The sequence below is a fragment of the Puntigrus tetrazona genome, chromosome 10, assembly GCF_018831695.1.
Source record: "Puntigrus tetrazona isolate hp1 chromosome 10, ASM1883169v1, whole genome shotgun sequence".
Lineage (NCBI taxonomy): Eukaryota > Metazoa > Chordata > Actinopteri > Cypriniformes > Cyprinidae > Puntigrus > Puntigrus tetrazona.
The window spans coordinates 16,209,643-16,232,664 of record NC_056708.1 but is presented as its reverse complement, the minus strand read 5'-3'; the positions used below and the strand labels follow the sequence as shown (position 1 = coordinate 16,232,664).

General features: G+C 37.6%; 3 protein-coding genes across 3 annotated transcripts; all 3 read left to right on the top strand.

Annotated features, from left to right (window-relative positions):
• The first annotated feature begins 84 nt into the window (after positions 1-84).
• Positions 85-5,346, top strand: ess2 (ess-2 splicing factor homolog). Its single transcript, XM_043250243.1, has 10 exons — positions 85-448; positions 747-915; positions 1,339-1,428; positions 1,690-1,859; positions 1,954-2,071; positions 2,251-2,381; positions 2,480-2,582; positions 2,977-3,086; positions 3,271-3,386; positions 3,924-5,346. Exons 1-10 carry the CDS (start codon positions 323-325, stop codon positions 4,198-4,200), a joined length of 1,410 nt encoding a protein of 469 aa, XP_043106178.1. The 5' UTR covers positions 85-322; the 3' UTR covers positions 4,201-5,346.
• Positions 5,347-5,489: 143 nt separating this feature from the next.
• Positions 5,490-15,639, top strand: dgcr2 (DiGeorge syndrome critical region gene 2). Its single transcript, XM_043250866.1, has 11 exons — positions 5,490-5,953; positions 8,708-8,740; positions 9,004-9,126; positions 11,064-11,150; positions 11,789-11,999; positions 12,085-12,161; positions 12,786-12,968; positions 13,056-13,259; positions 14,214-14,366; positions 14,444-14,680; positions 14,862-15,639. Exons 1-11 carry the CDS (start codon positions 5,878-5,880, stop codon positions 15,101-15,103), a joined length of 1,626 nt encoding a protein of 541 aa, XP_043106801.1. The 5' UTR covers positions 5,490-5,877; the 3' UTR covers positions 15,104-15,639.
• A 3,340-nt stretch (positions 15,640-18,979) lies between these two features.
• car15 (carbonic anhydrase 15) lies at positions 18,980-22,917 on the top strand. The gene is made up of 8 exons (XM_043251192.1): positions 18,980-19,173; positions 19,327-19,353; positions 19,455-19,631; positions 20,335-20,480; positions 20,557-20,649; positions 20,731-20,797; positions 21,289-21,449; positions 21,796-22,917. Exons 1-8 carry the CDS (start codon positions 19,110-19,112, stop codon positions 22,003-22,005), a joined length of 945 nt encoding a protein of 314 aa, XP_043107127.1. The 5' UTR covers positions 18,980-19,109; the 3' UTR covers positions 22,006-22,917.
• Positions 22,918-23,022: the final 105 nt, after the last annotated feature.

The window sequence follows — 23,022 nt, the reverse complement described above, 5'->3', positions numbered from 1 at the left end:
CGGCCGCTCTCCAATAGGTGGCGATGGAGAGTCGCTCTGTTTCGTAGTTTAGCGGAAATGATGCGCAGAAGAAAACGCTCTTCCTGCGCGTGCTCAGCTGTTGTTATTACGTAGATTTTCGGTTATTTTTTTTTTTTTTATTAAGAGGTGGTTAAAATTAATATTTATCGCGAGCTGTTGTTAAAATAGGTTTTAAACACATCTTGATGGCATTTCGAAAGAGTACTTAGCGTAACGTCACAGGCTAACGTAAACAACGTCGACGCGACGTTTGGACTTAAAATTACCGTAAAAGAACAGTTACTCCTATTAAAATACAAATATGACAGAGTTCAAAGAAAAAGCTTTGAGTCTGAAGTCTGATGTTACTACAGTCGCCGTCAGGAATGATGTGAAGGAGACCAATAAACCGAACAGAAAGGTTCTTGATGAAGATGAATATATTGAGGTGAGTCAGTCTTTATACTGTTTACAAAAGGATGTTTTCTGACATAATACACTGTATTAATAATCATTCAATAATTTGTTGTATATCTTTAATACATACGTGTTTTGAAACATATTCATTGAATACACTTGTTTTTTTTCATTATTATTAAAAAGACGGTGACCTTTAGCACCAGTGAGTTTACACAAAATAAGACCAGTTTTCCAGTGTTATACAGGAACAGGCGATTGAGTTTCGTGTATCACCTGTAAACACCATCCTTATATCTGCTTAAATGCCGTCACAATTTCTTCCAAAGAGTTTGGAGAAGATCATCCAGAGGGATTTTTTCCCAGATGTCACCAAACTTCAAGCGCAGAAGGATTATCTGGAAGCGGAGGAGAACGGAGATCTGGAGCGGATGAGGGAGATTGCCATCAAATACGGGTCTGTGATGGCTAAATACACCCCACGAACCTATGTGCCCTGTGAGTCACGTTTCCTGCCGTTTGTGATTTATATTAATGGAATAGCTCACCCAAAAATGACATTATTTGGGTCGTCTGCAGCGAACGGGTGCTGTCAGAATGAAAGTTCAAACAGCTGATTAAAAAAAGGTCAAACAAATGTGTCTCCAGTCCATCAGTTAACATCTTGCGAGGCAAAAAACTACATGTTTGTAACTTTTTCGGATTTGTTACGCAAACATATTTTGTTTTGGCTTCACAAGACATTAATTGATAGAATGAAGTGTGAATTACTTGATGTTTTTGAACGAATAAGAGTTTGGACTCTCATTCTAACGGCACTACAGAGGATCCATTGGTGAGCAAATTATGTAATGCTTATTTTCTCCAAATCTGTCTCGATGAGGCAACAAACTCATCCAAAATAATTTCGTACCCATTTAGATACGACTCCCTCAACATTTGAGACCCCAGACGGTCGAAGTGCATCTCCCTCTTGTTCACAGAGCAAACACAGAGCAGCGAAAGACGATGGTAAGTGACCTCGGCTAAAACTATTACATATCATCTCTTGCTTATTTGATGAATTAAAGTACATTGTGAAAGGCTTTTTTAATTTTGTTTCATTGTATTTTTTTACATTTAATTATGCAGACATGGCAATATCAAGTTACACATGCACAAATAAAAAAAAACTTAAGTTCTTGTTAAATTTGATTTGTTTTTTTCAGTTTTAAAGAGGGGATTTTGGGTCTTTGAAGATGTACGCTACATGCGTTCTGTGTCGTGTTTCAGGAAAAGATGCTGAAAAAACAGAGGAGAAGGATCTTCCGTCTCTGGACCGTTTTCTTGCTAAAAACACGAGTGAAGACAACGCGTCCTTTGAGCAGATAATGGAGCTCGCGGAGGACAAGGACAAGCTGAGGCATGCGTGGCTCTATGAGGCGGAAAATGAATTTAAAGAGGTACAACAAAAATAATAGCTACAACATATCGTTGAGTTTTGTATCGGTGGGTTGTTTTGAGGTCTGATATTGTTTATTATTCTGTTATTTAAAGAGGCACGAGCAAAACCTCGCTCTGCCGTCCACAGAGAAACAGGCGCTTGAGTGCACCAAGGCAGGAGTGGAAACATGGCAGTACAAGGCCAAAAACGCTCTCATGTACTACCCTGAAGGTAACGTTTTGCATCAAGGATCTGCATCAGTATATAAATACAAAATATTTTCTCAGGCATGTAAATGAACTGGTAATAGCTTGATTATGAAGAGTGATATTTTGTTATTGCAATATTGGTGTCATTTTAATATGCGTGTGTCCAGGGACTCATCGCATGTTTATTTTGTTCCCCAAAAGGTGAAAAAGATGACACGCTGTTCAAGAAGCCACGGGAGGTCCTGTACAAGAACACACGGTTTGATGCTGACCCCTTCTGTAAAGCCCTGAACAAATCCCAAATCCAGCAAGCTGCTGCACTCAACGCACAGGTAACACTCTCCTCTGCATCTTATTGGTCCGCATTATGTCATAAACCGCTTTAATGAAATATGACTGAATTAATTGCGTATTTCTCTGCGCTGTGTAGTTTAAACAAGGTAAGGTTGGTCCAGACGGCAAAGAGCTCCTTCCTCACGAATCCCCCAAAGTGAATGGATACGGATTTGAAGGAGAAGCCTCACCTGCTCCCGGTGAGTGCCATTCATTTTATTTGAGATTAGTTATAATATAGAAGTCCATGCCTATTAAGAGTTGTTCTACTATTTATATTTGCATGCAAAAATAATTGTAAGTATTTCTACAAAAGCTTTAATGATTTTATATATATATATATATATATATATATATATATATATATATATATATATATATATATATATATATATATATATATATATATATATATATATATATATATATATATATATATATATATATATATATATATATATATATGTATGTATGTATATGTATATATATATATATATATATATATGTATGTATGTATGTATATATAAACAATTTTTTTTGCTTGTATACAAGTACTTGTGTCATGTTTTTATGGGTGGTTTGTTTGATTTTAAGGTGTTGCAGAGTCTCCTCTGATGACTTGGGGTGAGATCGAAAGCACTCCGTTTCGTCTCGATGGCTCAGATACGCCACTTGTGGAGAGAGGTCACGGTCCCTCATTCAAGGTCCAGTTTATTTCTAAATAGAGTATCACTTGGTTTCATGCATTTGCTTATATGAACTGAAAATGTGAGTTTTACTGATAACCAGTTTTATGTCATCAGAAAAAAATGTGTTAGATGGCAGCGTGCACTTTAATAATAATAATAATAATAATAATGAATGGTTGTTTTTATGGATGTTTTCCAGATTCCAGAGCCTGGGAGAAGAGAGCGTTTGGGACTTAAAATGGCCAATGAGGCTGCGGCAAAAAACAGAGCTAAGAAACAGGAGGCACTGCGAAAAGTCACTGAAAACCTTGCAAGGTAAAGAAAATCAATAAGATTTTTTTTTTAATGGGTTAAAAAGCATTTTTATTTGGATCATCCTCCATTTTGCTTTAATTATGATCAAACACTAAATGCATTAATATGTTAATGTATATATTTAATATAATTTTAAATCTTAATTTTTTACCCTGTAGTTTGTTTTCAGAATTCCAAAACTTTGCTCTAACTTTTAAATGAAATCCCAGATTTTGAATGTGGATTCAGACTAGTGGTTGATTTATATATAGGCAAAATATTGGTTGTTATTTGGCAGTTTTTGATTTGTCAGCGCATGGGACTTTTATATGAACAAAGTTGAGATCATCACCTTTGGAGCTCATGATTAATACATGAACTAATGGTTTCAGTATTACTTGCTTTTTCTTTTATTTCTACAAATATTGGCGGACCACTATTTCAGACTGCATTTTTACTGCAAATACGTTTTACTGTAAAAAGAAACTTTGGTTTACACGTGCAAATTAAAACCTGCCTTTATGTTGTGTACTAAATGGTTATTCATATGTATTGCAGCCTCACTCCAAAGGGACTGAGTCCCGCGTTGCTGTCTCCAGCCCTTCAGCGTCTAGTAAACAGATCATCCAGCAAATACACAGATAAAGCCCTGAGGGCGAGCTACACCCCGTCACCTGCACACAGGAGCATGGGCTCGAAGACTCCTCTCGGAGGCCCGGCCACTTCCACACCAACACCTGGGAAAACCAGAACACCAGCCACACAGGACCCGGCCTCCATCACAGACAACCTCCTCCAGCTGCCCAAGAGGAGGAAAGCTGCCGATTACTTCTGAGTCTAAAGACTGAACAAAAACTCGAGCACGGGCAGGGTCAAATATTTATTGGTTTTATTTTACTTCCCTTTTTTTTTTTAAACTGTGAAACTGGACTTCATTGTATAAGGTAAAAAGATGTGCAACTTGCAAGACCTACATATCCAGTTTTTCATTAGCATCGACATCAGGTGAATCACTTTATGCAATCAGTTCTTTCCTGGCCTTGATTTGTTTTGAACGAAACCGATTCAGTCGTCCTGAATTTTAGGATCTTTTATGATGCTGAAGACCTCTTTCAAGATATCGGGGCACAATAAAAAGGCGTTCTACATATTTGTGTGTATTATTTCACCATCTGTATTTTACACACACTTCAGTTGTTGAATCCATTTTTGCAAACCCAGTGAGCTTACTCTAACACAACATATGATTGCAGGGTTTGACAGAAGAAAGCAGATCGTCTTTTTTGTCATTAGGAGTGGACTAAAACAGATTCTTCGAATTATTTTCTTGAAACTAAGTTTGAACATTGTTTTTGTAATATCTGTTTTTCAGTCACGCTATGTATTTGTATATAATGCATGTTGGTCAGAAAAACACAGAAGTATTTCGTAATTGCTTTACTGTTGAACTTTTCAGAAGAACCCATGATTGACCATTTACCACATATAGTGTGACAACAAGCTTTTCTCAATTTCCGTTTGTTGCAATACGCTACACTTGGAAAAATTAAAGTTGTAAAATTTACTTTTCACTTAGAAATTTGTAGCAATATTCACAAGTGATTACAAAGAAACGGCGATGATTTGAATCACGTTGAATTCTCTTGCGAAAATGCACCCCAGTAATTTTTTAAGTTTAAGTAATTTTAATTAAGTTTTATTTACAACTTTGAAAAATATAGATGATAAACTGTTCACTTAATTTGTATCTTTTTGGGGGGTTGGTAAGATACAACAAAAATAGAGAATGTTTCTTGTTCTGTTCTTGTACTGTCATGTTCTTCAATGTTGTGCTTTTTCTTTTTTAACATTTCTTCACATTTTTTTATGAATAAAAAGTGTAAAAAGAACCGCCTATTTTTGAAGCAGAAAATAAATGGACTGCAAGTGTAACTTTGGAAACATTTCTTGTTAAATAAAAGTAATCTTTTTTTTTTTTAAATGTACTGGTCCCAAACTTTTGTACATAGATTATAGGCCCTATAGTGCCAACTATATTTCTTACGCTAGTCACGTGACTCGCTGCTATAAAAGAAACGCGCTTAAAACGCGTTTGCTCGCCAGAGTGTAATATTTCATGAAACATCCGCGTGAACGGTGAGACGTGAAGAAAATGTCATGTATTATTACGAGGGGTTGATTATAAGCGCCTCCTCCCGTCTGTGGGCTGGAGAACATGGTTGGGATTGTTTTGATGGGACGGTGGCGGAGCCATCTTGTTTTATATCCGTCCTAAGCCCGTGTTACCGAGCCGGAGGAAACGGCCATGGAATATGACACTATATCCCGACCCTAGCCACCTGAAATCAACGCATCCGAGCACCGAAGCTTATTTCTGATCGACGGAACACACAAAGCGCGCGGAATAGGCTTCCGTTGTGATTTATTTCTCGACATCGGCGGCGGCTGCTGCTTCAACTGCATTTTCTCTCGCACATTTTCTCCGGTGTAAGATACTATGAATGGAGGATAAATGTTGCCGAAGGCTGACAGCGGTGGTTTTGTGCTTCTCCTCTTCATTCTGACAATAACGGATCCATCACGGCCAGGTAAAGGTGTTGCTTTAATCGATGCGTTTGCTGCAGTCTGGGCTGCTGAGGGCTTTTTGCTCTGCTTGTGTTCGGTCATGAGGGGATGAAGAGCTGCAGAGGCTCTTTCGAAGGCCATCAGGGCCTTTAACTACCTCTATGTTATCAATTTGCCATTGCCTTGTTGTTTTTCTTAAGCTTTACGCTTTTATTGCATTCCATATGGCAAGCTGTTTTAATGTTTAATCCTGAAAGTTGCATAGTATCTATTTATGTTACTACCTTTAAGCCCTTTATATTACATACCATGTGGCAAGCTGTCTTAACATGCATTCCTTAAAATCAGAATTTTTATTCTTTGCTTATATATGTATTCCCCCACTATACCCACTTTCTATTCCTATTTGTTAATTGTAAAAGCTTTGCCATCTCTGGTGGACCCAGTTGTTTCTGGTACCTTTGCAAGTTTTACTAGTCCTGGTATTTTATGGATGTGTTGCACAACAAAGGTTTTAACGTTAAAATTTTTTTACTTACAAACCTTATATAGCAGTGAGCCGTGAGGTTGTTTATCGGTGGAATATACTTTTGTTTTTTAAGCCGTCAGTCCAATTTTTTTTAACGTGTTTTTAAAAGGAATAAAGTTTAACGGAGGAATTCTTGGTGGATAAACTACATTTATCTAAGATATCGGCACCAATCAGAGAAACAAATGGTGCCAAAAAACGCCCACTCCCATAAAAAGGTGCTAATTGAAGTCACTATGTAAAGAAATGCTATGCATCTGCACGGATTTGTAATATGCATGTGCATGATATTGCCTCTTCACAAATTTCCGTTTTTTCGATAGTACTCCGATAGTGACTAGTAGCAATGACACAAATACTAGTATGTCATGACCGGTTGCTAGTGGAACTGAAAGTCTTAACTGGCTGGTCACCACTGGATTTCAAGTGGCGAAAAATACAAATAGATGCTTGTAAGGAATAAATGTTTAAACAACTTGCCACACATGCCAACCATTTGCAGTCAATCTAGTGTTTCTGGTAGGCCACAGTTCGATACAGGAGCAGACGGATCAAGCGTAACGCTCTGAATGCTGGTGTCTGTTCTGATATTCCTCTGTTGGACGGGAGGTTTATTAATCCTATTGTTACAAGGTGATGCATGGAAACCCAGCGGATCAAAGAAATAGGACAGTATTTAGGTTAATGGCCTGTGATGTGCTTTTCTATGTTTAATTTCCATGGGGAAGCCCAGGTTATGTGCACTTGTTTTGAGGGCAGGCTGGGTTGGACTGAACCTCATCAAATAAACCCACAGCTGGTGTCTAATCTCAGTGCGTGCTCTTGTTAAAAGTGCATAATATTACACGCGCTCGCTGTGATGTTAACATTAAAGGAGACTTTTGCATATCGTTACTGCTCGCGCATATGACTTTTCAATGCATACATTAAAGTGGTGCGTGTTTAAAACATGTACCAACTGTGTAAAGTAGGACAGTCGATTTATTTTTCTTTATGCATGCTTTTTAATTTGAAAAGCGTAGTTTTTGTCTGTTCATCAGCTACACAAATGGGTTACGGGTGCTACCTTGGGGATCACCGGTACTTACGGGCATGTGGAAAAGGTTTTTACCACCTGTTCACAATGGTCTTACTGTCTGCAGCGAATGTGGTGCAGATCTGGTTCTAGTAATGCCTCCATAGTAGAAAACGCACCGAAGGCATCTCGGTGTTGCTGTGTTTGTTTAAGGATAACTTTAGACTCAAGGGTTGGACGGGTGATTGATTGAACGTCTGGACCTCCCAAGAAGCTCTTTTTTTAAAAATGTCATTTTTGTTTGTCCGTAGGTTGCTTCATGTTCCTTGAGAGATTGTTTAGCGGATTGGAGGATCAGATAATAACAGAAATGATTTCGTTTATAGTTTTGCATGGGTTTTAAGTGTGTATAAAATGATGCACCCAGGTGTTTGCGTTTCATGCTGACTGTTTACAGACATGCAGATTGTCATATTGCACAAACTATATCAAATTCAGTGTTTTTACATTTAAAAACAAAACAAAAACAACATGACTTAGAAAACGTTTAGCACATGAGGACACAAATTTTGTCCTCGCAGTATAAAACAAAAAACAGGACCATTCACATGGGAAAAAGTAATGAATTAAATTAAATTTGAATATAAATTTATATTAGTTATAATGGGAAGATGCATGTGATATAATGAATCGCATAATTGTGTATTAAATTATGTAATATAATGTATATGTATATGTGTATATGTATGCATGTGATATAATGATATATATATATATATATGTGTATGTATATATATATGTGTATATATGTATGTGTATATATATATATATATATATTATTTATTATATATATATATATATATTTATTTTGTATATATATTTTATTTTTTTTATTTTATTATTTTACTTTTTCCTGAGCGTTAATAAGAATCATTTATTTATTTTTTCTAGTCTACATTATTTACTAATCTAAAATAATCTTTGCTTTCTTGACGTGAAACATATCTTCAAATTTGACACATTTGACTAAAATAAACGCTTTCTAAATGCAAAATAAGAGCTTTCTGCTCACTGGAATTGACTTTTGTTTACAAATGCGGATGTATCAGCATTATCTATTGTTATTTATATCCTGCTAACCAGGAGACAGGCCGTCTCTCTTGAGCCTTTAAGAGATTAGGTAATGTTATATAGCTGGAATCCCTAAATCTCCCTCTCTCTCTCGCCCCGCAGGTCCACGGCTCGCTCTGGCCAGACTGTTGTCAGGTAAGCCGCCATCCTTGGAATTCGTCCAAATAATCTTGAGCGTTTCCTGCTGCTTCGCTTTGTCACTCTGACCCCGTTTGAGTCTTATTTGGCTAAGCCTGACATTGACACTGATGTCCCTGATGACGCGGGACGGCTCTTCGTCTAAATTTGGAGACTTTTTCTGTTGCATAATGAATCGTGCTTGTTCGTAATCGCTCATAATGGAGTCTGCTGCAGCTTTTTCCAGATTATTTTGGCTCAGTGTGTTTTCTGGGTTTCAGACCTGCGCTGCAGTCCTGGCCAGTTTGCCTGCCGGAGCGGAAAAATGCAGTGCATCCCTCTGTCCTGGCAGTGCGATGGATGGACGGCCTGCGAGGACAAAAGCGATGAGATGGATTGCCCTAGTAAGTTCACACACACACACACACACACACACATTTTGCCCGCCCTTGGCACCCATGTCTTTGGTTTGTTTTGCCTGTGTGCTGTGGTTTCTGTGTCTTAACCCCGGAGTGAGAGACCGTGCTTAGAGTCTGATTCGTGGACGGGATAACAGGAATTAGCTACAGAGCGGATTTGCTGAGCATGTGATCTGTGTCTCGTAGCTGATCAGAGTCACACCCCAAGCACATGAAAGCAGGACAAAATAACCCATAAACGCTGAAGATTAGTGCTTTGTATTGGTGACGTTGCCAGATAATCAGGAAGCGGTTGTAGCCTATGTAAACCCATAGACTGGGACATTTTGGGTTATTTGAGGTAGCGACGTGTTTGTTTATTTTGTTTATCAGATGATTGGTGTTCGCATAGCTTCCTCTGATTTATGATGTGCTTCGCACTCTCGTAAACTTTTCAGTAGCAGGAAATAAAATAAAATACAATACTTTTTGGCAAGATGCCATTTCATATTTCTTCTGCGTCGTGTTAAACATACGCCGGATGTGTGATTAAACCAAACTAAAGCCATATTACGAAGTTATGAACTCTTCGAGATGTTTTAATAGTGTCTTAGTAGTTAACTTCAGAAGTAAAGCAAAAACTTGCTTTGATTCATATCTTTTAAAATAGTTAAAAGTAAATTATTAAAATAAAAATAATGAATTGTTAATAATGCTGTTGTTTCTTTTTTGTTGTAATAATATTTAAAAACTTTATTTTATTTTTTACGCTAATATTATATTAATATTTTAAAACATACCCATTCCATCTATATACATATCATTATTACACAAAATAAGACCTAAGAATTTATATTGTTATTTATTAATATTTGGTATGAACTTTTATTAGCTCGATAAATATATATGTAAATAGTAATGACAAAAATATATACAAATAATAAATGTATTGGATTTTATGTGGGTTTTCTTGTGCTTTTAAAATTTATTTTAGTTTATGTATTTTAATAGTTCTTGTTTTTTGTTTTTTACTGTATTTTAATTTTGCATTACATGTTATGGAACTTTTTTGTTTTTTTGTAGCTGTTTTTAGAGCAAATGCGTATTTATTTGTATAGAAGTCTAAAAAAATATATATATAATATAAATATATATATTGGTGCACCATGTATATATATATATATATATATATTTTTATTATCTGGAACTAGTGTCCTCTGAACTCTTGTTCACTGAAGCTGTAATCGTTATTAAACAGAAAACACTGCAGGGGGTTACATACTCATTTCATGCTTGTAATTGCGCTGCCCTTCTCTGACATGGCTGCGATGGAGCCGATGTTCTCCGGAGGTGTAGGCACGCTTCTCCACGGATCTGTAATTCTTGTCTGGTTGTGGGGATTTAGTGCTCCCTCTCTCAGGAAATGAGGAAGAGCTTTAATAAGATTCTTAGAAACTCTGTTTTTCATGTCAGCAGACCTGCTGTCACTCTGTTTCTCTTCCGTTTGCTGTGGATTAGGGTTTTAGCGTCATGGTTTCTTTGAAACTTACTAAACCTGTGATGCTCAACTGCTTTCGGCTCATGGCACAGATTGTACACTGGAGTTCAGAATGGGTTTTGTCAGCTGTATTGACTGATTCGTTGAAAAGAGCCCATGACCTCCCTTTATTGAACGTTATCCATCCCGACAAATGTAGATCTTTTTCACATTTGATTTACCCTTCAGCCTAGTATGTTTTGGAGACAATTCAAGCAAAACCCTGCCTGATAATGCCTCATTTGCATATTTGAACGTAATTGTAATACAAAAAAATGTTTGCAGTTATCGATGTAATCAATCTACTAGGTAAGTAAGGTGATAACTATTAGTTCACCTGCAGTGTCTCACCTTGTGTGTTGCGTTCAGGCGGTGTTGTAATATTCTTTGTTTGGCTCTCTTGCAGCAATAAAGGAGGAGCGCTATCGTTACAGCAACGGTTTTGAGCCGGTGGAGGACGTGATGGGAGTCGCTCAGCCCGTGCGCTTCAACAGTAAGACTCCCCCCCATCTGTGAAAAACATATGCTGTGAACATGTGCTCATAATGCATATATACTAGGCCAATCACATAAAACCTTAGAAAAATTGACAGTGTAAAAAAAACTGATTAATGTGGAACGTGATTGTGCAATATCATAAATACAAACAAGAACCTGTGCTTTTTATTCAGCAAGGCTGCATTAAATGCAGTAAAGAAGTGTATAATGTTTCAAATTATTTTAACATTTTTATTAACTTTTTATTTGTTAAAGAATCCTGGGGGAAAAAAAATCAATTATGTTTTACACAGAAACATTAGGCAGCAAAACTGTGTTCAACATTGATGATGATAATAAGGATATATTATAATATTTATATATTTTGAAATATATTTTTTCACAATATTAGTTTATATATATATATATATATATATATTATTTATTTATTTATTTATTTATTTATTTATTTTTACAATTTAAATAAATACATATTATTTAATGCAGGCTTGGTGAGCCTAAGAAACTGTACCTTAAATATATGTTGTAGATTTTTGTACTGTATAATATTTATATGGCCATTATGGTTAAATTTATGATATTTTGAAGTATTTTTAACTGAAAAGATAATGATATTTCTATTTTTATACGCAGGGAAGTGTCCGAGCGGCTGGCACCACTATGAAAAAACGGCCAGCTGTTATAAAGTGTACCTGAGGAGTGAGAACTACTGGCAGGCGGTGGAGACCTGTCAGAAGGTCAACGGCTCCCTCGCCACCTTCGGCACCAATGAAGAGCTGCAGTTCATCCTCAAGATCGAGGTGGACTTCGACGAGAAAGTGTGCGAGCGAAAGGACCAGTGCAAGTGAGTGTGTGTGTGTGATCTGCTTTCTGAGGAAGAGGTGAACTGGGACGGTTTTGAGTTCTCATCGCTGTTTTTGTGGTTGCAGGTTCTGGGTGGGATATCAGTATGTGATTACCAACCAGAATCATTCGCTCGAGGGCCGTTGGGAAGTGGCTTATAAAGGTTGGTATTAATCAAATCGCTTTAAGGAATACAGTTAACAAAAATGGAAAAGAAAATTCCATGTTTATTTTTCGGTGTAATGAATAAGCACTTAGGAGGTCTTACCATAACAGAACAGAGTAAAATTTAAGAGATTACACCTTTTATTTTAAATTTACAAATTTTATGTACTAATATTTTTTTTTTTATATTCAGCTTACATTTTTATTTTATTGCAGTTAGTTGACATTTCAGATTTTTACAAAACTTTTTCCTTTTTTTTTCTTTTTTTTAAACATCTAGCTTTTATTTAACTTTAAAATATTTATATAATATTTATTTTAAAAATATTTTTGTTATTTATTTATTTTTTCAACAAATTTTCCAAGGCAACATTTAAAAAAAAAAAGAAAAAGTTTAACACAAATGAATTAAAATTATTTTTTTATAGTTAATTTTTTTTTTTATTTTGTAGTTTCAGTTAAAAATAAAAATTCAGTTCCAAATTATTCCAAATGAGGGTAAATAATATAATTTTTTTCTCCTTATAAAGAAATAATAACGCATAAAGAAAATGCATTTTATATTTTTCACATCTGTGGGCGTTGGAAGCGGATCCTTCATCCATCTGTCTGTTTCTCTCAGGGTCCATGCAGGTGTTTTTGCCTCCTGAGGGTCTGGCTAATTTCGGCGAGGCGAACCCAACCCAGGACAACGTGTTCTGCGCCCAGCTGCAGCGCTTTCAGATCAAGAGCATGAACGAGCGGGGCTTGCACAGCTGGCACGCCGAAAACTGCTACAAAAAATTCCCCTTCCTCTGCAAGAGAAGTACAGAAGAGCCCAGTTCTGCACTCAGGAGTTTAATGCGTGCTAGTACTGATGTGCTGATATCAGTCTGAACTCTTTCTTCAACAGGACAAACGTGCGTGGACATCAAAGACAACGTGGTGAATGAGGGCTATTATTTCACGCCTAAAGGTGATGACCCGTGTCTGAGCTGCACGTGCCACGACGGCGAGCCGGAGATGTGTGTGGCCGCCCTGTGCGAGCGTCCTCAGGGCTGCCAGCATTTCCGCAAGGACCCTAAAGAGTGCTGCAAGTTCACCTGCTTGGATCCCGGTACGGTCACTGCCTCTTCTTGAACGTAATACCTGTCTTACAGCTGAAGATTGGGGGACTGATTTGTATTTACATCTGCACCATGTGTGTTTTTTATTTATTTATTTTTTGGACCACAAAACCAGTCATGGGTTTAATTGTAGCTATAGATTGAATGGGTCGACATTAAAGATTCTCCTTTTATGCTAAAAATCATTATGATATTAAGTAGAGATCATGTTCCTTGAAGATATTTGGTTATAAAAACACTTTAATTTTTATTAGTAATATTCATTGCTAAGGACTTTATTTGGACAACTTTAAAGGAGATTTTCTCAGTATTTCGATTTATTTTTATTATTATTATTTTTTTTTTTATCCTCTGATTCCAGATTTGCAAATTGTTGTGTCTCAAATATAGACCTATCCCAACAAACCACACGTCAATGGAAAGTTTATTTTTTTCAGATAAATAAATCTTAATTTTAATTTCCCTTAGGATTGTTTTTTTTGTTTTTTTGTTTTGTTTCAGGGTCTCACCACTAGGTGGAGCTAATATGCTTTATCTTACTGCAAAGCTAAAATCTTTGAAGTGGCAAACTATCTTTTTTTTTTTGTGACATTTTAGCACAGTGTTTTTGTTTCTTTGATTATTTGGACGGCAGAATGTGCTGAAAGTACAATGTAACTCCTTTAGAAAAAAACCCCAACTTTTTTATTTCTATTTACTGTTTTACGTTCATTCAACATTGCTTATTTAATTTTTTTTTTTTTTATTCAAAACTTCTGCTTTTAGTTTACATTTCTGTAATGTATTTAATCATTTCTGTAATGATGCTTCAAATTGACCATTTTCGTCTTTATTTTTAATGCATTTCTATGTGTTTTAATATATTATTTCAGTTTTAGCACGTCAGCAGTATGTGTAAATGCACAACAAATTGTGGTGAGTCTCACTAGTGTTGTTTGTTTCAGACGGCAGCAGTCTGTTTGACTCTATGGCCAGCGGCATGCGGCTCATCGTCAGCTGCATCTCTTCCTTCCTCATCCTCTCTCTGCTGCTCTTCATGGTGCACAGACTGAGACAGCGCCGGCGGGAACGCATCGAGACCCTCATCGGAGGAAATCGTACGGCCCCGTGTGATCGTCTGATTACGTGCACGTGTTAAAGTGCTGTTTGTGAATCCTCTCTCTCTCTTTCACAGTGCATCATTTTAATCTGGGTCGGCGGGTGCCTGGCTTTGACTACGGGCCGGATGCGTTCGGGACGGGCCTGACGCCTCTGCACCTCTCTGATGATGGTGAAGGTGGCGCGTTCCACTTCCAGGAGCCTCCGCCCCCTTATGCTGCTTACAAATACCCAGATATCCACCACCCCGATGACCCTCCTCCTTCATATGAGGCCTCCATCAACCCAGACAGCATCCTCTACATGGACCTCAGTATGTGTTCACAAAGATTAATATATATATATATAACTTTTGGTGTTTTTGTAATTTTACATTTCCTTGCATGCTTGGTTTTCATCTAATGCTTGTGTTTAGTTTTATGTCATTCAGTGAAAGTTTAACACTGCACAGCCGTTTAGTTTGACCCTTCGCTCACTTCCTGTTCTCCGCTCAGGACGGACCGGGGTTCCACTGGCGTCTGGTCACATGAGTGGCCCGGCCGACTCTCTCCAGAGGGACTTCCCCGAGCCGCCGCTGCCCGCCCCGGCGCCGCCGCCGCCCCTGGAGGAGCGCGAGGACTCCATCGACAGCAGCACCCTGCTCGTGTCCCCGGACACCCCCAGCGAATCAGAGAGCAGCATCACGCAGAGCTCCACGGCGGACTGCAGCGGGCCCTCGCTCAGCACCGTGGTGTAGGGGACGTGTCCAGACTGCGCTTCGATGCATGACGGAGGATGCAAGACTCAAGGAAGACTTCCTTTTCAGAGCAAAGGCTTCAGACACGAACGAAAAGACGCCTGTTTGGGGTTTTTATTCAGCGTTTTTTCAGATTGAGCTGCACATGTAAATACCTCCGTCGGCCATCTTGGAGGGCCGATAGAGCGCCTCTCTCTGAGGTTTACACTGGCATGTGGCGATCACCACACTCGGAACGAACGAAGCGGTCGACGAACGGACGTTTTAGGCCTCAGCGGTGTTATCCAGACGACCTGACGTTCTCTCACTGGAATCGTGTCCCGCACACTGACTCTTTCCTGGCACAAAGAAGCAATTTTTCCTTGACTCGTTACTGCTCTGTCCAAACTGACCCTTGGGTGGTCATCTCTACGGGAAGGATCCGTTTGGACACGAGCGGTTATTATCTGGAGTTCTGTGATGTCTGGTTTTTACATTTTCTTGTCTGTCGGATCAGTAGCACAAACTCAAAAAATGAAGTAAAAAAAAAACAAAAACAAACAAAAAAAACATTTGATTCTTTTTAGATGGAGGTACGAGTTTCAGCCATTTTTAAGCGTCCTGCTGTGGCATGGTGGTGCAAGGCCATCACCTTGTTTTTGGAAAAAGAATGTCAGGAGCGTTTGAGATTCTTTTGGGAGGTGAACTTCATAGAAAAATGGATTTTAGTGTGATCAAGGTCACATTGAAGTATAAAAGGATGAGTCTCATGAAAGCAGTAAAGAAATTGGCTGTTTTTACCGAAAGAAAAAAATAAGACTATATTTTGCAAAGAAGCTTGTTGAACCTTTTACCTTTGGCATCATTACTTTCACTAAATGCACCAAAAGTACTTCAGAAATATTCAGTGGTCCACAGTCCATGGCCATAATCGAAAAAAGGTTTTAGTTTTTTTTTTCTCTCTCATATATATATATATATATATATATATATATATATATATATATATATATATATATATATATATATATATATATATATATATATATATATATATATATATATATAATAATAATAATATTATAATAATATAATAATAATAATTATTATTATTATTATTTCCATTGTAATAATGAGACATGCAGGGCAGGAAGGAACATTAAACATGCAAAATATAATAATTTTTTTTTTTTTGTCTTTTTAAATGGGGAAATATGATCTGGTGACTTCTTCATATATTCATCCAGTAAGTCACTAATACACAATTTGATTAAAAAGTAACTTTTCCAAAAAAACAAAGCTCAACATTTCCCCACGTAATAAATATCGTCACTCATTTTCGCCTCTCAAACTGATCTCAAACCTTGTGCTGAAACAAATCATGGTGTTTGAAATAGATATTTCTTCTTGTTGAAATCCTGAGTTAGGATTTCCGTGTTTAGACTTGCCTACGTTGAAATGAGGTTTGCGTTCAAGGTCTGTGTGTGTGTTGTGTGTGTGTGTGTGTGTGAGAGAGAGCGAGAGAGACTGTTTATCATTTTTAGCACCTGTAAATCACGTGCTCTCAATATTATTTTGATGTAAATCAACAGTAACAACCGTTCGTTACTTGACACTAAGTAAATGTGAGCGTATATTTGCACGCATGAGCGCATTAATGTACATGTACTTTGTTCTGTTGCATCATTTAACAACTTGGACTACTTATTTGCCATTTGGACAAAGTTTTTCCGTTTAATGATTTATGTACTCGCAAGTTACGAACTTGAAGGAAAGATTTAGATTTGGTCTGCGTTGTTGCTCTCCGATACAAACACTGCTTTTTATACAAGGGAATACGATTTATTTCTGACTGGAAAAGCAACAAAAAGCCCGAACTAAATGACAATCAGGCGTTTTGTACAAAGATAAAGACGTTTTTGCACAAGTAAAGCACGCAGCCCTACTGTGTTGGGCTGAAATACAAAGAAAGTTAACGTGAAGCCGGCCAGCAGACCCCTGTTTCTAAAGATCCATCACCAGCGACAAAAACAAAAATAGAGGATAAAGACATTTTTCTCATCCGGGTCAATGTTATGTCACTGTATAGTCTTTGTTTTGCATTTATTTCCAGGGTTTCATCAGCACAGACAATCCTGTGAAGATCAGCTTTTGTTTCTCGCGTGTGTGTGTGTGTGTTAAACGTGTGTAACGTAAAAGTGGGCATGAATGTTTAGCAGACCTCCGGTTGCATGTTTTACTCTTTTGCGCATGCAGAGAGGACGTCTCTTCTGCTGTTGTACTCTTCATTTCTGCTATGCTTACAGACGCTCGTCTCCAAATCGAGGTTCGATACACTCTCTTCCCTGACTCCCATTTGCAAACTTTTTTTTTTTTTTAATACAAAAAAGTAGATGATTTCTTCTAGATAGACTTCGTGGTGCGACGAGGAAAAAAGCATCATGAAATGTTTTATGTAGAATGCAACAGTTGGTGATTTTGTCGATTTATTCTTGAATGATTTTGTTTATGTCATGTACTGCTTTTTTTTTTTTTTTTTTCTTTTTTGTCAGAGGGCTTTTGTTTCGTTTTTTTTCTTCTCTGAAGTAGATGTACATCTAATCAAATGCCAAATAAATTGTACCATGAAGGACCGCCGTGTTTGTGTTTCTTTCCTTTCAGGTGACGGTGGTGGGTTTGAGATCTCATAACGTGTGTTATTTGATTCTTTTGAGCGCGGTCCAGAACGACTCCTTTGAATGTTTTTAATGCCTTCTCAGAGATTTCCCGGTCCGTCGTGGAAATCCGTCGCTCTTAAATGTCATGTGAGCCAAAGGGGGATCCCCGGTGTAAGGAGGCACTCGGTTCTGATGTAAAACGCCGTTCTTCAAGCCTCCTGGGAATTCTCGCTCCTTAAAAGATTAGACATCGGTGACATAGTTGTAAGATTCCCAAATAAAGGACTTACTGTTTCACAATTGTGACGAGATGCATTGTCTCAGAAGAACTTGCATATTATATATAGATGTTTTTGCAGCCATTTAACAGATGCTTTTATCCAAGGTTTAAAATGAGCACCACAGAAGCAGGCAAAACCAACTGAATTTAAAAAGAAAATATATATTATGTGGCATTAAAAAAAAAAAATTCATGCGTTATTCCCCAAAATTAAAAAAAAAAAAAAAAAAAGTTTTTGAAAGAAGCCTGTTCTGTTCACCAAGTAAATAAATTTTATATACATAATTTAAAATAACTTTTTTTTTCTTCTTTTTTTTAATTCCTGTAATGCAAACTTGAATTCTCAGCATCACTATTCTAGTCTTCAGTATCCCATGATCTTTCAGAAATAATTCTAATATGATCTGATTTGATGCTCAGAAGTTTATTATGATCAGTCTTCCGTAATATTTGCAAACTATTATACTTTTTCAGGCTTTGATAAATTGAAACTATAAAAAAGAAAAGCATTTGTTTGTAACCTTTTACTGTCACTTTTAATCAATTTAATACATCACTGATGAATAAAGTATTCATTTCTTTTCATTTAAAAAAATAAAAGTGTAAATCTGCCTACATTTTTAGAGCCTCTGTGAACTAATATTTATTATTATTAATCATAATAGTGTTATTTTAATTAATGTTATTATTATATATTAATAGTAATTAGTATTGTTGTTGAAATATTCTTGATCATTTATCTTGATATTATCGTTGATTAATTTCCACATTTAATTATATTGGTTAAGCATTAAATTTTTTTTTATACGTAACATAAAACGTCCCTGCTTTTAATGTATAAATAAAACTTCTCCCTGCTTTGTTCGCTGCGTATATTCAGTGTTCGTTCTATGGTTCCTCGTTCAACAAAAGTTATTTGTGTGAGCCTGTGGACGAGCGCAGCGGCAGCGACACGCTCAAATGAGCACAGTCCGAGAAAAAATCCTGACATCCTACCTCCATTCAAGAAGATCACTACTTAAACCCCCGTTTGCTTTGCATTGAGTGTTTTTTTGTGGCGCGGGACCAGCGGGAACAGTCCGAGAGCGTGATGTTGCTTCTGATGCTGATGTTGATGTCCGTGGTTTCATTGGCACGCAGTGATGATGATGATGGTGAGTGACGGATGATTCATTCATAAATTCACTGGGCAAAACTCCTCCAAAGAGTTTCCAGAGCTCTTCTTTTTCACTTTAATTCAGTGCCTGAAATTAGCGATTTGATGCCCTTTGACAAATATATATCATTTTTAAACTGTTTTCTCTTAGACTTCTGCTATGATGAGGAGCACTGTGGTGAGTTCTAGTTCTTGTTGGAATTCATTCAGAAGCACAAAGAAATGTTTTCAATGCTACTATTATCGTGTCGTGAAACAACATTAAACTGTTCTTGGTAGATCCATATGCATGGGGTGATAGCTACCCCTCTTGCCATCCTCTTCTGGAGAGCCACCACTCTCCCATCAACCTGGATCACCCGCTGACGAAGAACCAGTCTTTAGACTCTCTGCATCTGGAAGGGTTTAACTTGACTCATAAAGGTCAATGGTGGCTGACAAACCAGGGTCACTCCGGTAAGTGAAAGATAGAAAGTTAAAAAAGATGTTTTGGACACTTTCATCTCAAACGTCCTTAAAGGGTTAGTTCACCCCAAAATGAAAATTCTTGCCATTAATTACTCGCCCTCATGTCTCTCCAATCCTGTAAGACCTTCATTCATCTTCGGAAACACATATTTAGATATTTTTGATGAAATCGGAAAGCTATCTGACCCTCCATAGACAGTGTCAAATCAGGTCACGTGACAACAACTTCCGTTTTACGACGCTATGTGAATACTGTTTTCGGAGAAGAAAATAAAAATAACGTAATTTACCATTACCGTTCTTCTCCCCTGAGTTACGTCTTACACCATTTTGGAGAGTCCATGAGAAGAAATTCAACGTCCATGAACATAATCTGCTTAATAAACATTGTTTACGCTTTGCGGCGCGCGTATGCGTCGCGATACTCTCTAAAATGGCGGAGTGCGTACCTCGGGAGAGAATGGTTGTTATTTTTGTTTTCTTCGCGCAAGAAAAGTATTCTCGTAGCGTCGTAAAACTGAAGCCGAGCCACTTGTGTCGACGTTTTAACGTTTCTGTAACCCTTGGATCATTTCGGTTGTGTTGCTGGAGGGACAGCTCTCGGATTTCATCAAAAATATCTTCATTTGCGTTTCGAAGATCTGGAATGAGCTGCATTTTATTGAAGTGCTCTCGGGAACTCTGTGTGTAGTTGTGCTGGAGCTGGGTAACGGTATGCAGGTGAGTGGCGGAGGGCTTCCTGGGATCTATCGCACCATCCAGCTGCATTTCCATTGGGGAAGCGTGTCTTCAAACGGTTCTGAACACACCTTGGACCGCCTGAGATTTCCTATGGAGGTTTGGGGCTTCACGTTGTCCACAAGCTGTATGATTTTTTACTCTTTTCCTAATGTTTGTCCATGCTTGCGCGCAGATGCACATAGTCAACATCAAATCCACGCATCCAAATTTGACGTCCGCCCTCGAAGACCCAACTGGCCTTGCTGTGCTTGGAGTCTTCGTCGATGTAAGATATCTTTTTTACCTGAAGCAGTGGCGTATCGTTACACCGCAGGTTTGCATTTTTATTGTTATTACTCTTCCACAGGTGACGTATTTGCACAATGAAAATTTCCAGGCCATCTCCAATGCACTTCCTTCTGTCACCTACAAAGGTTAGTTGAGGCAGCTAACTTGGATTAATGTATGTGCATTCATTTGATCCAAAGAAAAAAGTTAAGCCTTGTTCCACAAAGACAATTTTTCATAATTCTGACATTTGTCTTACATTTGGAAAATGTGTTGGGCCACATCCATCATATCCACAATATTTACATGTATACATCGTTTTTATATTCAAACACATATGTTATGTAAACTAAAACCTTTTGGATGTGATTGATTTAACAGCCTTCGTTGATATGCATTTCTTTTTTCTGAATTGTTAGTTGTAAATTTAGACTTGTTGAGAATTGAGAGATATGGATTGGAATTGAGAAATATGAGTTTTGAATTTTGCAATTCGGAAAATAAAAGTCTCAATCGTGAGATGAAAATTCACAATGATTTTTTTTTTTATAGTTGAAAATGGCTTCTATTTATTTTTTTTTTTAAAAGTGCAGATGTCTCAATTTAAGTCAATTTAAATCAATTCCTTTTCTTGTAGGACAAACCAAATCGATCAGACCATTTCCTTTGATAAATCTGTTACCCGAGAACAACCTAACGCAGTATTACCGTTATCACGGCAGCCTCACAACGCCGCCCTGTTCGCAGGTGGTTTTGTGGACCGTGTATGAAGTACCCATTTATATATCATGGGCTCAGGTAAGACGTCCGAAATATGCTTCTACATACCCTGAATTTTCGTGTTTTCATTGTTGCTGCAAGGGGGCGCTACAGCGGTATTAGCATAAACATTCTTCTCTTAAGTTTATGGCAAAGCAGCAGTTTAAAGGAAATCTTACCAAATTAAAAGTGAATATTTTATTAAGCAGCAGATATGTTTGTATATTGCAAAAGTAACGCATGCGTTTAATAGCATATGTTCGCGATATGGCGGTGCGTTACAGTCGCAGTAACGCCGTACGCAATGGCGCACGCTTGTTCACAGATTGCGTCCTTGTTAGCAGACCTTAAAAGGTATTTTTTAACATTTGCTTTCTTTTGACAGTTCGAGCTGTTTGTAAAAGGGATATATTCCACGGAGGAATTAGCCGATAAACAGGTTCACCTGCAGAACAACTACAGACACATCCATCCAACCTACGGTCGGCCTGTGTATGCCTCCAAAGATGCTAAGATGCTCACCAACGGAATTCCCCCTCTTGCCATTTTCAATCTTTTTCAAGTTTGTCTATTTTTTGGCCTTTTAAACATTTAGCTTTTTGAATACTGCAGAACGACAGTCCACTTCAAATACCCGGAAACTACTCGGAAAGCACCACTGGTAGCCACCAGTCTAAAGACCCCTTTACCACAAGAACGGTAACGTTCTCTTGAATATAAGCGACCTGCGATTATGTGTCTGTCACTTTAAATCCTGTGGCTGTTTAAAGATGGCGGATTATGATTGGCTGTCAATAACTGAACGCTTCAACTCGAAAAAAGCTGAATTTGAACGACTATTATAAACGTAGAATTATTAACGTTAGTTATCTTTAAGGCCCGTTCCCACCAATGGACTCCGATTGGATGTCGTGTCTATCAGCTGGAAATAAATAGTGAATCCAACGATAACGTTCCTCCGTCGTTATCGTTCTTTGATTTGGTCGCCATTTTCCCGGCATTAGAACGAACATTTTTAGTTAAGGTCCTTAAAATGAATTGCAATTAATTGTAGTTCACCAAGAACGACTGTGCTACTTATTTGTACGCAGAAACGAATTTTAGTAGCAATTTTGTTCACACATGTATAAACAACCCCATAGCCAGACCGCTATCGGATGAGTGATTTTTCTTAGCGGGACATCCCCTTTTACGTATTTCCCCTCATTCATATTGAACTTGATCACTCAAAGCCTTTTTCCAGTCATACACAAAAGCCACTTCGTGGTATTTAAAATGTACGGTACACTAGAAAGATTAAATAATAAAAATAATTAACGGGAGTTTATGACCATATAAAAGCATGCACACCTATGTAGATATATCAAACTTGAACCAGTGAAGATATTCTGTGAAAACGCATACCTCAGGAGACAAACTATTTGATGTACAGTAGCAAAGTTATCGATAGTTTGACTCAAGTGCAAAGTGTTCTTTTACAAATGATAAAGTGTTGAAATAAAAATGGCATTGTTGTCGGTGTGTTTTGACTGGCTCTCTGTCACACAAGCGCGTTGTTGTAGTGCTCATACCTTTCACGTCCTGTTACTGACACTGGGGGCACTGCTCGCTC